We start from the raw sequence: 15,000 nt of genomic DNA, 5'->3' as shown, positions 1-15,000 counted from the left end.
TGGCGTGTGCTGTATTTACACCTCCATTCGTTCATGCTTAGTAACCGCCTGGTTAGTGTTGTGGTGGTTTAAATTCTTCTACTAGTTAATACTCACTGAGCAGAAAAATAACATCTTTGCGAGTGGGATTATATAAACAGTCCCACACACATCTCTAACTGAGAACGATGATGACCCGGCGTGACGTAGCTGAGGGTGAGGAACTGTCTGAGACACATTACACACACGCCACACACACTGCTGATATTTCTACAGCTGGGGATTTATTTTACTGCCTTTCCTGGTGTTTTTAGAGTGGACAGAGTGTTAGAGTTCATATCTAATTTAATTCGTTTTCCGTGTACAGATACAGATGCACATATCTATCGTGTTATCGCGATATTAACGGTTATGGATCATATCGTCTGAGTCCATATCCATGAAGGTAGGAGGTGAATAACTACAATCTGGCAACTCTGACGTGAAAGAAGAACAAAGTCGCCTCTGGCCATGAAAAACAGAGAGAGAGAGCGAGCGAGAGAGAGATTCCACTGAAGAGAAATCACCAACGGGGGGAAAAATCCAGATCACATTCCTGAAATGTCCTGGAGTTTATTATTTTTCCGGGTTTAAAGATGATTTGTGAGTTTGTCCGCCTCTGTTTGTGATCTGTGGAGAAAATTCAGCAGGTTTAAAGGAAGTTAATCTGCTCTAACTGTCTCATGTTCGCTTCCTCACTTTAACTTTTAACGCTTTGACTTTTCCACTCGCGAACTTTGGCAGAAGCTAATCAGGCTAATTTACTCAAGGCGTCGGCGGCGGAAAGAAGGTAACACCTTTTTATTTCTAATTTTTTCACGCTTTATACCGGATTTTATAGATTTGTTCCGCCTCAGTGTGGGCCATTTACACACAGAAACGCGTAAGCAGGAAGAGTTTGAGCGCTTTAAGGCGGCGGTGAGGTAAAATTCAGACATGTTGAGCTCGGAGTGCTAACAGGCTAATCTGAGGAGATTCTGAGGAGAATTCGTCAAGCGCGCGGCCGCGGCTAGCGATCAGTTAGCTTCGTGTGTTCATACAAATGAACGGAATTATGGATGTTTTTTTTTGTTGTTGTTCTTTTTGACCTGTTTGATTGATTACAGTCGAATGTATTTTAATGATTATTTTCTTTCTTAAGCAGAAGCATGTCTTCAGAAGATGAGAGATACAAGCTGGTGGTGGTGGGTGGAGGTGGAGTGGGCAAGAGCGCCCTCACTATTCAGTTCATACAGGTAAAAATCACACTGAATCAAACACACACACACTCATCTCAGGGTCACGGCTTCACAATCCTGGTCCTGAAGTGCACAGTGGAAGTGATTCTTCTACAACACTTTCAGATCTGTTTCACAAAATCATTGCGTCCATCCATCCATCTTCTGTACCGCTTTACCCTTTTCAGGGTCACGGGGAACCCGGAGCCTATCCCAGGGAGCATCGGGTGCAAGGCGGGGTACACCCTGGACAGGGTGATAATCCATCGCAGATCATTGCGTCTAATCTAACCTAATCTAATCTGGAGAGAGAAAGAGTTCAGTGCGAGTCTAACATGTAAAACACAGCGGTGTATCCAGTTATAGGAAAATAATTTACTGTTTCCACCATGAAGTTGATTTATTTTCCTATTACAGCATGTGGAGTGTTTTAAAGTGTTTTATTTCTCTTATACCACAGCAATTTGTCTTCACTTACAATTTTTTATTTATTAATTAATGGACAACACGTCATACTTTTTATCCGAACATCTGTGAAACGAGTTAGTTCCTGCTGTCTCTTACGTTATAGCAGCTTTAAACAGTCGTCCCCTCACCATCCTCTCTCTATTCCCTCTCTCTATTCCCTCTCTCTATTCCCTCTCTTTATTCCCTCTCTCTAGTCCCTCTCTTCAAGTTAATAAAACAAAGAAATTGCAGTTTATGTCGTGTTAACGAGAAACCGCAAAGAAGTGTAAAACTCATCTGTTCTGAAGATGTCTGAAAACTTCAGCTTTACCTCTGACATTGGAGACTCCTTCCATAAATGTTACATAAATAAATAAACATCTCCTTTACTTTAAGAAAAAATTCGCAATGTCAAAGTCTTTTTTAAAATCCGTTTATCATCACTATAGTTACTATAGAAATGATAACGTATTTGAACCTAAATAAACCTTCGATTTGGAGCAGCACTGCTGTCAGAACTGCTGTTATACAGAATTAATCAACACCTTCTGACCAATCACCGTCCAGAACTCGTCAGCGCCACGGTGTAAACAGTATTAAAAGAAGATGTTTGTGCGGTGATGCTTTCAGGAAACTCGGCCCAGGTGAGGACGGGCGTGTCACTGAGCTGCCGATGAGTCAGGTGTGTTACAGCAGGAAGGCGTGTAAGTGTGTTCTAGTCCGGGAGAACCCAAAGGTCCTGAGATCAGTGCAATAAATCTGATTTGAAGTGTGCTGTAACTTATCAAGATTCTTATCAGGATATCATTTCATCAAATCATCATCCGGCCCTAGACGGATCTGAACCCGAGCTTTGAGGAACAAAGAACAGGAACCAAACTTTCATATCATATATAGCGTCTGCATCTTCATTTTATCAGGAAATAAAACACCTCCCTGGTCTTTACAGGTTCATGGACGTCTTATCAATTTTCATTTATTTAATGAATAATTTACAGCACAGGTTAGTTAAAGTGCACGCTTTTCTCTTAACACTCAGGACACGGCCATACTGATGGGATTATTGAACAGTTTCGGTAGATATGATAATAAAATAAGCGCGGTTCTCTAAGATATTTTATGATGCATGATATAAATAATCATATAAACCGTTTCTGACAAACAACTGTGGTGCATATTTTACAAAAACATGAGAAAGTGAGTAAAATGTTTGTCTACAATAATAAGTTAAACGATGTACATAAGAGGAAAAAATCTGTTGAACGCTTTTCTCAGTTTCTGTATTCATGTCCCTGCTCGTCATCGTTCTGTTCTCCGTCCGTTTCAGTTCGTTTACTTCAGATTTCTTGGCTAGTTTCATGTTTATGCTGATTTACTTCTGTTTTTTTTTTGTTGACTTTAAAAATAATTAAAAAAAAACCTTTCACTTGTCTAAAAAAATCTGTTAAAAATTTTAACTACAAACTGTACGAAGCAGCTGATTTGCTAAGATATCATGATATCTCAGGAAAGTGTATCGCGATATCAGTATAATCGTATCGCCCGGTACTAGCACAACTGATCATTTTAATACTGTTATTATTATTATTATTATTATTATTGTTATTATTATTGTTATTATATATTATAAATCCTAAATTTCACTAATGAACAACAGTTCTAAAATCATACACTCTTTCGTCTGTGGATAGGATCTTGATTTTGACAGCGTGTGTGTGTGTGTGTGTGTGTGTGGGTTTTTGATATAATGACGTGTTTTTTGGTCATGTGTGAGAGTCAGTGTGTGATTGCTGAGAATGTTCTTGAAGGTGTGTGTTGTAGACATGTCCTCTCATGCCTGAGCTCTGAAGCCTGTTGGTGTGTGAAATACACCATACCAAAAGCAGTAACGTCTGCCTCTTCTCCCCGTCACACAGTCGTACTTCGTGTCTGACTATGACCCGACCATCGAGGACTCGTACACCAAAATCTGCACCGTGGACGGGAAGGAGACCCGATTAGACAGTACGTCTCTGCTGTGCATGTTCTCGCAGTGTGTGTGTGTGTGTGTGTGTGTGTGTGTGTGTGTTTGTGTGGACTCGGAGTGAACTATAACTAACCCTGAAGTCACCTTAATCTTTATAAAACATGTTTTAATAATTAACTCTGGAGTTCTCAACCTTTTTTGGCTCATATAAAATAAGTTTCTTATTAAAGTTTCAGGAGCTCTGTTTGTGATGTCATGAAAATCACATTATGCAAATGAGCAGGATATGATCCCCATGTCATCCCTGGAAACCATTTTGACCATCTAGGTGTGTAACTAGTCTTAACATCGGTGACGGATAGAATGTGGCTGTCTTGGTAACGTTGAATTTGTATTCTGAAGGGTAAATAAATGTGTAAGTCAGGTATAGTACTGAAATCACAGTCTAGCAGTGAGCTAAACGGCTAGCTACGTTTGATAACACTGGAAATATTGGGCTTTCAGGGATGTCCAGGGATCGGGGGGCGTATCCTAATTTGCATAATCATGCATACTCGTACTAATTTCATACATATTCATCAGAGAAAGCATGTTTTTGTGTTGTTTTTTTTGTTGTTTAATCAGTTTTATGGAACCGCATGAAACAAACAATTACAAGTTAATAAAGTTTTATGTTGACTTCTTACAACGTGTGTGTGTGTGTAATAAAGCTCTGTGGTTTAGGTTTGCTTGTTTTATCTTGCCTTTAGAGTTTAATGCCTTTGATTGCTGAAATTGTTTGTGATGCCTTGTTTTAAGCGTGTGTGTGTGTGTGTGTGTGTGTGTTAGTTCTGGACACAGCAGGTCAAGAAGAGTTTGGAGCGATGAGAGAGCAGTACATGCGATCAGGAGAAGGCTTCCTACTGGTGTTTGCTCTGAATGATGTCGGAAGGTAGGGGTGTGTGTGTGTGTGTGTTTTCCACTTCATTGAATTCTTATTGTAAACGTTGTAAATGTTGTGTGTCTGTAGTGGAGCTGTGGGTCAGTGAGTTCAGGACTTTAGTGTTATATAAGCTCCTCTCTGTGGTCTCAGTACTGCAGTGTGGGAACAACCTCCTCCTCTGTGCTGCAGCTCTGATCTGTTCCCATCGCTCCCTTACAGCTACAACGAAATCCAGAAGTTTCACACTCAGATCCTGCGGGTAAAAGACCGAGATGATTTCCCCATGGTCCTCGTAGGCAACAAGTCTGATCTGGAGCATCAGAGAGCGGTAAAGACTCCATCACACCCCCATCGCTGTAACGTGTTTCATGTTTAACGTGTGAGGGGATCATGGTTTCTTCACGTGGAGATGACGTTCTGCCTACCGTACGGTGTAGTGTAGAGGTTTCTGCTGCGGTCTCATGCACATGCAGCTGCATGAACACACAAACGCTATTTTAACAAAGTGATCATCATAATTTATAATGCAGTAGAGGCCACGCCCACCGGAGACTGATCTTAGGTGTTTGTGTGAGTGCAGGATAATGCTGTTGTGTCGTTTCTAGGTTTCGAGAGAGGAGGCCATGTCTTTTGCCAAAGAGAACCGGATCCACTATATGGAGTCTTCAGCGAAGAACCGTTACAACGTGGACGAGGCTTTTCTGGAGGTGGTGCGAGCGATAAGGTAGGACTCATAACGGCGAGTGCGGGTTAGAAGGGTGAACTCTCTCTCTCTTGAAATAAAACATCTGCTCAATGTCGTGAGGTGTGGTAACTGTGGTATAAGCAGAATAACTGACTCCAGTCCGTTGAATTATTAGAAAATGATGCAGACCCGAGGTGTAACGGCCTCTGCTTCACCTCGCATCACCACCTCGTGTGTGTGTGTGTGTGTGTGTGTGTGTGTGTGTGTGTGATTTTCTACTAAGTAAACGGAGCGGAGTCAATTAATTCTTAATTATATACATGTAAACTATTATGGGCTCTGTTTTAAATTCCTGAACAGCCTGAGTGGATCCATACTTAGATTTGCATAGTTATTTAATAATATAATTTTAGGATAAATAACTGAGTTAGAGGTTTAAATGTCTATAAACTTAATATAGATAAGTGTGTAAACTAGATGTGCAGGATAAATAAAAGGAATTTATGGAGTTTTTTTTCTCTCTCTCTCTCTCTCTCTCTCTCACACACACACACACACACACACACACACACACACACACACACACATTTAGAAAGTTCCAGGAGACGGAAAGTCCTCCTCAGCTTGCGAATCACGCTGGGAAGAAGAAGAGAGGTGGGTGTCCCTGCACCATCCTCTGATCACCTTCACACACTGTCGCCACGGAGACTGAACACCCCCCCCCCCATCCACCCACCCACCCTCTTCACACGTCTGGTGCCTTGTGTTTGTGTGTGTGTGCGCGTGTGCGTGCCTGCTTTTTGTCAGTCAGGAGTGTGTGATCCTGTTTATGATGGAGCAAAGGTGTTTAAACGTGTTTATTTTTTTCATCCTGCACTTTTTTTTTTTTTTTTTTTACATTAAGTACATTTTAAAGTATATCTTTTTGATTTTATATGTTTATAGGTTTGAGCATTTCAGAGTGTACAGCAGGTGTAGCAAGCATCAATAGACAGCTGTACATATACATACATACATACATACATACATACATACACACACACACACACACACACACACAGCATGTCTGATTAAGCTGCTAGAGCTGCTTTATTATTCACTTCATTTCTCACTCTGTCTCTGTAGTGTGTGTGTGTGTGTGTGTGTGTGAGATTATTACAGATCAGAACTGAATCTGTATTCTGACTGCACTGATAAAAGAGCAGAAATCCCGTTTACTCCAAATTCAGTAATAACGGAAATGTAAATGCAGCTGTTGGCCTCAGTAAAGGTTCAGATTGCGCGACTCTAACAGTGAATATCGAACCTGCAGCCGCTCCACAGGAACAGTGGCGGTGTTCGGGTGACACAGACGCCAGTGAGAATCTTCCCCAGTCTGTTCTCGTGGGCTTTTAATCTTTAAACCTTAACTTTCACATGCTGCAGTAACTCAGTAAAAAGAAGTTCCAGTTCCTTTACCCTTTCCTGAAGGGTTTGTCGTATCCCTACGCCATCAGAGACACACAACTACCACAAACTCCCCCCTCTGAAAAAGTAGTTCTCTGAAGGGAGTGATTCCACACGTTTACAGCTTCGTTCATACACAAACACCTTCAGCTGAAGACTTCATCGCTGTGTTTTATTCCAAATATACGTTTAATGGCCGAGTTTGGCAGCAGCACTTAGACGTTTGTTTTCTGTGAGCTTGGAGTAAACTGCAGGCACACACACACAGTGGAGAGAGATCAGAGTGAAACACACTGTAGTTTACCTTTAATCGGGTGTAGTTTAAGTGGTGTCAGGATGTGAACAGAGTTTGTGCTTTCCTGCTTTTTTTCCTGTCGTTAGCTATTCATCAGCGCCCCCACCAGGACAATCAGTTTGTACCATGCTAAACTGGAGCCCATGACTGTTGGCTACATTCGCCTCTTGGCTCCAGTTCAAGAATAAAGAAGTAACTTTCTACATAAGTGTGTGAGATGGAGATGGAGCCATGAATTCAGCGACATTTGCATTGAGATTGTCTGTAAGTTAGGTATGACGTGATAAAGAAGCGAACGATTTCTTGGCCCAATCCTGTAACACGCTCAGTCTGACGGTCCGTTTCTTCACTTCCTCAGTTCCTACCTATAATCACTTCCCTCTTACTGTCTGACGCACAACAATGGAAGAAAAGACACATACGCCTGGTTTCCTCTGACATCCTGTCGTATAAAACATGTATAGAAGAGAAGTAAAGCTTTGGAAGGAAGTCGCAGAGATAGTTGATGTCTCTGGTGAATTTGCGTAGCTAGAACAGCTCACGAACCAAGCCGAGCTCGTAACACGTCAATCACACGCTTCTGATAAGTGTGTCGTGTAGGACTAGATCGCTGTGGACAGGCCACGCCCACAAGACTCATCACCTGCGAGTGTAAATGTAAGGTGGTGATGACTTTTGGCTGAACTATCACTGTAACGCATGCAGCCTCTGGAAGCATGAGAGTATTAATGCTGATGAATTATCAATTATTTACACCAAAGCAGTGTTTAAAACCAGTATTTAACTATAAAACAGCGCTGATGAGAAAATCCTGCTGGGTTTCCTTGGAATTTAACCCCCGTCTGAGCCGAACTGAAAGGTTTTAAACTCTGTACACACTTTAACATGCCTGATGACCATGATGGCGTAAAAAAAGACCGAAGAAAGGGATGAGATGAAGTGGTAGTATTCAGGACCAGGCTCCAGTGACAGTACGGGTTTATTATAAACATATAAACGTTAACCAAAGAACACGCAGTTTAACCATTAACTGTTTGCACCTTTCATTAAGCAAGAGTAGTTTGACACTAAACCAGTTTTTATGCATATTTGTACTGTAACGCAGGGGGTGGGGTTTTGTGTGTGTGTGAGTGTGTGAGTGTGTGTGTGAGAGAGAGAAGGTACTCCTATAATGACTCTGCAGAAGCCTTTTCTGTTTCTTGGATGTGCTTTTAAGAGAAACTCCTGCCTGCTGCTTCACTGCTCTTTCCCACCAGAGGGCGCTGTACACACACCTTCACATTCAGATTAGACTCCACATCAAGCAGCAGATTCAGTCTGAAAAGCTCAGAGGTGTGTGTGTGTCTGTTAATGGGAGCACAGGTTTCGTTATTTCAATCATTTAAAATCAAACTCTTCATCGGTGGCTTCTGTTATAGAAAACGTTCACATTTTATTTTATACTGAAATTGATTTAAAAACCTCTTTTGTACACAATTAAAGTGGTATTTACGTAAAAACGGTGTGGTTTCTGTCTTTGTGCATCGTCTGTGAAAAAGCAGCTCGCTGTACACACTCGCTTGGCAGGTCGGGATCGATTTGTACAGTACAGACTCCTTTTAAAAAAATCAGCATAAAATGATTTAAAATCTGTAATAGAGTTAAAATCACCTCATGTTATGTAACTGTAAATAAGACAATTACAATTCACTCTTAAAAACAAACAGAAGGGTACTAAAGTGTACCATTGTCCCTCACTGCGGTGGTACCTTCAGTTGTACATCTGTTGCACCTGTGAAGTGTTTCAGCGCTTTATTTGTTCCCATTCTGCTGTAAACGCCATGTTTAGGAAATATTCATTTTTAGTTCACCACTTCATGGTAAATTATATACAATTTTGATGACTCCTGGAAGTGTTTTTTTTTTTCTCCATCCATTTAGAGTGTATAACTCCGCCCCCTGTGGGCATGTCTTGCGCTAGGGTAGCATCTCATTAGCCGTAAACATGGTTCGTGTTTTCAGTGTGTGTTCGGCTGCATGTCCTCACACACACTTCCAACTTTTCCAACTGAGAATAAATGTTCGGAGTTTATTCATGTCAGAGTGGGCGGAGTTTGTGAGAGCCGGGGTCATGTGACTTTTTTCGGAGGAGTGTATTGCTCCAGCATGTCGGAACGCCACTCCCTCAGACTGAGGGATAATTGTGTGTATATACCCCGTCTCCATCAGTAATATAATTTTATCTCCCATTTTATCTCTACTGTCAGGTGTGTGTAGACTGGGTGTGGTGGGGCGTACCATGGTATATCTCGAACCCTATTGGCTATTTTGTACATCAGTCAAGCACTTCAACACGCTGTCACTCTGACTTCATGTTTCAGAAGGAAATACATCAACACATGGAATCAAATCACAGCTCTTGAGATGGGTATTTAATGTAAAAAGGTGCAGTAGTGAAATAATTATTGAAATAATCCATTTATTGACCTTAAATCACTTATATATATATAATATAATATATATACTCTACATTATATCCACATATCAGAGTTAACTAGTGTTAAGCAAATTACATATTAAAGGTAAACATATTAAAGATACAAAAATACTAAGGGTTGAACCCCATGTTCCAGTGCTGACTACAGATTAGCTGTTGTGCTGCACAAAGTATTGGCACCCCACCAATCAGAAGGACCGTGGTGTTGATCACATGCTCAGTGGTTTGCGGTACCAGGCAAAATCAAGGATATAATTAAAAGGAAGAATAGCAAAGCAGAAAAGATAGAAAGAAATCAGTCAGGAAAAAGGATTGCGATGGCATGGTGAATGCTTTTAATAAGCAGTAAATATGTTCTCTAACAATTCACATCAATTCATCTATTAATTAACAAAAAGAAAAAATACAGCAGTCCTATGAAAGGGTGAGACTTCACTCATCTCTCTAACTGCCTCCACAGCTGAGTGGTTCTTCACTGCGCTGACCAATAAACCCTGCGCTGCTGCTCTCTCATCTGAGACTAATTTTCTATTGGTGAGCAAACTGTTCCTCTCAGCCAATGAGAGCAGAGCAGCACGAGAAGCGACCAATCAGAAACTCAGCACGAAAATGAAGCTGACTTTAGCCTAGTGACAGAGAGAAAGAGAGATGTTCAGTGTGGAGCTTCATCTTGCTTTCAGTGGATTGGTACACACACACACACACACACACACACAGAAATGTATTTGCATCAGTTTGTCAGACACCGCACAGAGAAAAATTTCTTCATTGGACATTTTTTTATTAAAATAAGAGTAATGTTTAAATGTTAAACTCCTGGATTCTGATTTTCATTCAGGTTTGTAGCGCATTCGTTTTTGCTAAATTCATATTTTTCTATTTTAAAAAAACCCTTAATAGTACACCTCTAAAAACAGTTTGGGGGTGGAGCTTCGCAATACCTCAGTTTATGATGCGACTAAACAAATTCCATGGCCTTGGACCAATCAGGTCTGATATACAAATGATCAGTTTTAGTGTAAAGTTTAGTAAGAAATCAAACACCTGGGGGACGTGTTGTCCTGAAGGTGTGAGAACACTTAAACTCACAGCTTTACCTCTGACTGGTACACAGCACTGACACTGGAGACTCCTTCCATTCACGTTCCATTTACATCTCCTTACGGAAAACTTCACCCTGACCCTGTGAAGGAGCTGTTACTATAGAAACCTTAACATAGCAGAACCAGCACATTAATATAAACCTGCGCTACTGTCAGAGCTTCTGTTACAGAGAACTAATCAACTCCTTACTCATCAGTACTGTAGTGTTAGTGTTAGTATTAGTGTTAATATTAGTGTTAGTATTAGTGTTAGTGTTAGTATTAGTGTTAGTATAAGTATTAGTGTTAGTATTAGTGTTAGTGTTAATATTAGTATTAGTGTTAGTATTAGTGTTAATATTAGTATTAGTGTTAATATTAGTATTAGTGTTAGTATTAGTGTTAATATTAGTATTAGTGTTAGTATTAGTGTTAATATTAGTGTTAATATTAGTATTAGTGTTAATATTAGTATTAGTGTTAGTATTAGTGTTAGTATTAGTGTTAATATTAGTATTAGTGTTAGTGTTAGTGTTAATATTAGTATTAGTGTTAGTATTAGTGTGCGTGTTAGTATTAGTGTTAATATTAGTATTAGTATTAGTATTAGTGTTAATATTAGTGTTAATATTAGTATTAGTGTTAATATTAGTGTTAATATTAGTATTAGTGTTAATATTAGTGTTAATATTAGTATTAGTGTTAATATTAGTGTTAATATTAGTATTAGTGTTAATATTAGTATTAGTGTTAGTATTAGTGTTAATATTAGTGTTAATATTAGTATTAGTGTTAATATTAGTGTTAATATTAGTATTAGTGTTAATATTAGTGTTAATATTAGTATTAGTGTTAATATTAGTATTAGTGTTAGTATTAGTGTTAATATTAGTATTAGTGTTAGTATTAGTGTTAATATTAGTGTTAATATTAGTGTTAGTGTTAATATTAGTATTAGTGTTAGTGTTAGTATTAGTGTTAATATTAGTGTTAGTGTTAATATTAGTGTTAGTATTAGTGTTAATATTAGTATTAGTGTTAGTATTAGTGTTAGTGTTAATATTAGTATTAGTGTTAGTATTAGTGTTAGTGTTAATATTAGTGTTAGTGTTAATATTAGTGTTAATATTAGTATTAGTGTTAATATTAGTATTAGTGTTAGTATTAGTGTTAATATTAGTGTTAATATTAGTATTAGTGTTAATATTAGTATTAGTGTTAGTATTAGTGTTAATAGTATTAGTGTTAATATTAGTATTAGTGTTAGTATTAGTGTTAATATTAGTGTTAATATTAGTATTAGTGTTAATATTAGTATTAGTGTTAGTATTAGTGTTAATAGTATTAGTGTTAATATTAGTATTAGTGTTAGTATTAGTGTTAATATTAGTGTTAATATTAGTATTAGTGTTAGTGTTAGTATTAGTGTTAATATTAGTGTTAGTGTTAATATTAGTGTTAGTATTAGTGTTAATATTAGTATTAGTGTTAATATTAGTGTTAATATTAGTATTAGTGTTAGTATTAGTGTTAATATTAGTATTAGTGTTAGTATTAGTGTTAATATTAGTATTAGTGTTAGTATTAGTGTTAATATTAGTGTTAATATTAGTATTAGTGTTAGTGTTAGTGTTAATATTAGTATTAGTGTGTTAGTATTAGTGTTAATATTAGTATTAGTGTTAGTATTAGTGTTAGTATTAGTGTTAATATTAGTATTAGTGTTAGTATTAGTGTTAATATTAGTATTAGTGTTAGTATTAGTGTTAGTATTAGTGTTAATATTAGTATTAGTGTTAGTATTAGTGTTAATATTAGTATTAGTGTTAGTATTAGTGTTAGTATTAGTGTTAATATTAGTATTAGTGTTAGTGTTAGTATTAGTGTTAATATTAGTATTAGTGTTAGTGTTAGTGTTAATATTAGTATTAGTGTTAGTATTAGTGTTAATATTAGTGTTAATATTAGTATTAGTGTTAGTATTAGTGTGCGTGTTAGTATTAGTGTTAATATTAGTATTAGTATTAGTATTAGTGTTAATATTAGTGTTAATATTAGTATTAGTGTTAATATTAGTGTTAATATTAGTATTAGTGTTAATATTAGTGTTAATATTAGTATTAGTGTTAATATTAGTGTTAATATTAGTATTAGTGTTAATATTAGTATTAGTGTTAGTATTAGTGTTAATATTAGTGTTAATATTAGTATTAGTGTTAATATTAGTATTAGTGTTAGTATTAGTGTTAATAGTATTAGTGTTAATATTAGTATTAGTGTTAGTATTAGTGTTAATATTAGTATTAGTGTTAGTATTAGTGTTAATATTAGTATTAGTGTTAATATTAGTGTTAATATTAGTATTAGTGTTAATATTAGTGTTAATATTAGTATTAGTGTTAATATTAGTATTAGTGTTAGTATTAGTGTTAATAGTATTAGTGTTAATATTAGTATTAGTGTTAGTATTAGTGTTAATATTAGTGTTAATATTAGTGTTAGTGTTAATATTAGTATTAGTGTTAGTGTTAGTATTAGTGTTAATATTAGTGTTAGTGTTAATATTAGTGTTAGTATTAGTGTTAATATTAGTATTAGTGTTAGTATTAGTGTTAGTGTTAATATTAGTGTTAGTGTTAGTATTAGTGTTAATGTTAGTATTAGTGTTAATATTAGTATTAGTGTTAGTATTAGTGTTAATATTAGTATTAGTGTTAGTATTAGTGTTAGTATTAGTGTTAATATTAGTATTAGTGTTAATATTAGTATTAGTGTTAGTATTAGTGTTAGTGTTAGTGTTAATATTAGTGTTAGTATTAGTGTTAATATTAGTATTAGTGTTAGTGTTAGTATTAGTGTTAATATTAGTATTAGTGTTAGTGTTAGTGTTAATATTAGTATTAGTGTTAATATTAGTGTTAATATTAGTATTAGTGTTAGTATTAGTATTAGTGTTAATATTAGTGTTAATATTAGTGTTAGTATTAGTATTAGTGTTAGTGTTAGTATTAGTGTTAATATTAGTATTAGTGTTAGTGTTAGTGTTAATATTAGTATTAGTGTTAGTATTAGTGTTAGTATTAGTGTTAATATTAGTATTAGTGTTAGTATTAGTGTTAATATTAGTATTAGTGTTAGTATTAGTGTTAATATTAGTGTTAATATTAGTGTTAGTGTTAGTATTAGTGTTAGTATTAGTGTTAATATTAGTATTAGTGTTAGTATTAGTGTTAATATTAGTATTAGTGTTAGTATTAGTGTTAATATTAGTATTAGTGTTAGTATTAGTGTTAGTGTTAGTGTTAATATTAGTATTAGTGTTAGTGTTAGTGTTAATATTAGTATTAGTGTTAGTATTAGTGTTAGTATTAGTGTTAATATTAGTATTAGTGTTAGTATTAGTGTTAATATTAGTGTTAATATTAGTATTAGTGTTAGTATTAGTGTGCGTGTTAGTATTAGTGTTAATATTAGTATTAGTGTTAGTATTAGTGTTAATATTAGTATTAGTGTTAGTATTAGTGTTAATATTAGTGTTAATATTAGTGTTAGTGTTAGTATTAGTATTAGTGTTAGTATTAGTGTTAATATTAGTATTAGTGTTAGTATTAGTGTTAATATTAGTATTAGTGTTAGTATTAGTGTTAATATTAGTGTTAGTGTTAGTATTAGTGTTAATATTAGTATTAGTGTTAGTATTAGTGTTAATATTAGTATTAGTGTTAGTATTAGTGTTAATATTAGTATTAGTGTTAGTATTAGTGTTAGTGTTAGTGTTAATATTAGTATTAGTGTTAGTATTAGTGTTAATATTAGTATTAGTGTTAGTATTAGTGTTAATATTAGTATTAGTGTTAGTATTAGTGTTAATATTAGTGTTAATATTAGTATTAGTGTTAGTATTAGTGTTAATATTAGTATTAGTGTTAGTATTAGTGTTAATATTAGTATTAGTGTTAGTATTAGTGTTAATATTAGTGTTAATATTAGTATTAGTGTTAATATTAGTATTAGTGTTAGTATTAGTGTTAATATTAGTGTTAATATTAGTATTAGTGTTAGTATTAGTGTTAATATTAGTATTAGTGTTAGTATTAGTGTTAGTATTAGTGTTAATATTAGTATTAGTGTTAGTATTAGTGTTAATATTAGTATTAGTGTTAGTATTAGTGTGAGTGTTAGTATTAGTGTTAGTATTAGTGTTAATATTAGTATTAGTGTTAGTATTAGTGTGAGTGTTAGTATTAGTGTTAGTATTAGTGTTAATATTAGTATTAGTGTTAGTATTAGTGTGAGTGTTAGTATTAGTGTTAGCATTAGTATAAGTGTTAGTAAACACTGGGAAACATGGTGTTTCAAAAACTTTCATATACACAGACACTGGAGGTTTTTATGACGGACGTGTGTTGAGACTCGAGGCCACTTTTAGTCCTCAGTTTGATCATA

The 15,000-nt window shown here is 35.4% G+C and overlaps 1 protein-coding gene across 2 annotated transcripts; it reads left to right on the top strand.

Moving 5' to 3' along the window:
• Nucleotides 1–489: 489 nt before the first annotated feature.
• Nucleotides 490–8,495, top strand: rras (RAS related). 2 transcript variants are annotated; one of them, XM_053619390.1, is made up of 7 exons: nt 490–808; nt 1,163–1,253; nt 3,599–3,686; nt 4,477–4,579; nt 4,790–4,898; nt 5,176–5,294; nt 5,848–8,495. In XM_053619390.1, exons 2-7 carry the CDS (start codon nt 1,167–1,169, stop codon nt 5,933–5,935), a joined length of 594 nt encoding a protein of 197 aa, XP_053475365.1. In that variant the 5' UTR covers nt 490–808; nt 1,163–1,166; the 3' UTR covers nt 5,936–8,495. The 2 variants fall into 2 exon arrangements, with proteins under 2 accessions (XP_053475365.1, XP_053475357.1); XM_053619382.1 differs by having other exon boundaries at nt 1,160–1,253.
• The last annotated feature ends 6,505 nt before the right edge of the window (nt 8,496–15,000 follow it).

Source organism: Ictalurus furcatus, chromosome 2 (genome assembly GCF_023375685.1).
Source record: "Ictalurus furcatus strain D&B chromosome 2, Billie_1.0, whole genome shotgun sequence".
Classification (NCBI taxonomy): domain Eukaryota; kingdom Metazoa; phylum Chordata; class Actinopteri; order Siluriformes; family Ictaluridae; genus Ictalurus; species Ictalurus furcatus.
The sequence above is the reverse complement of the archived record's forward strand: the minus strand, read 5'-3'. Positions and strand labels throughout refer to the sequence as shown.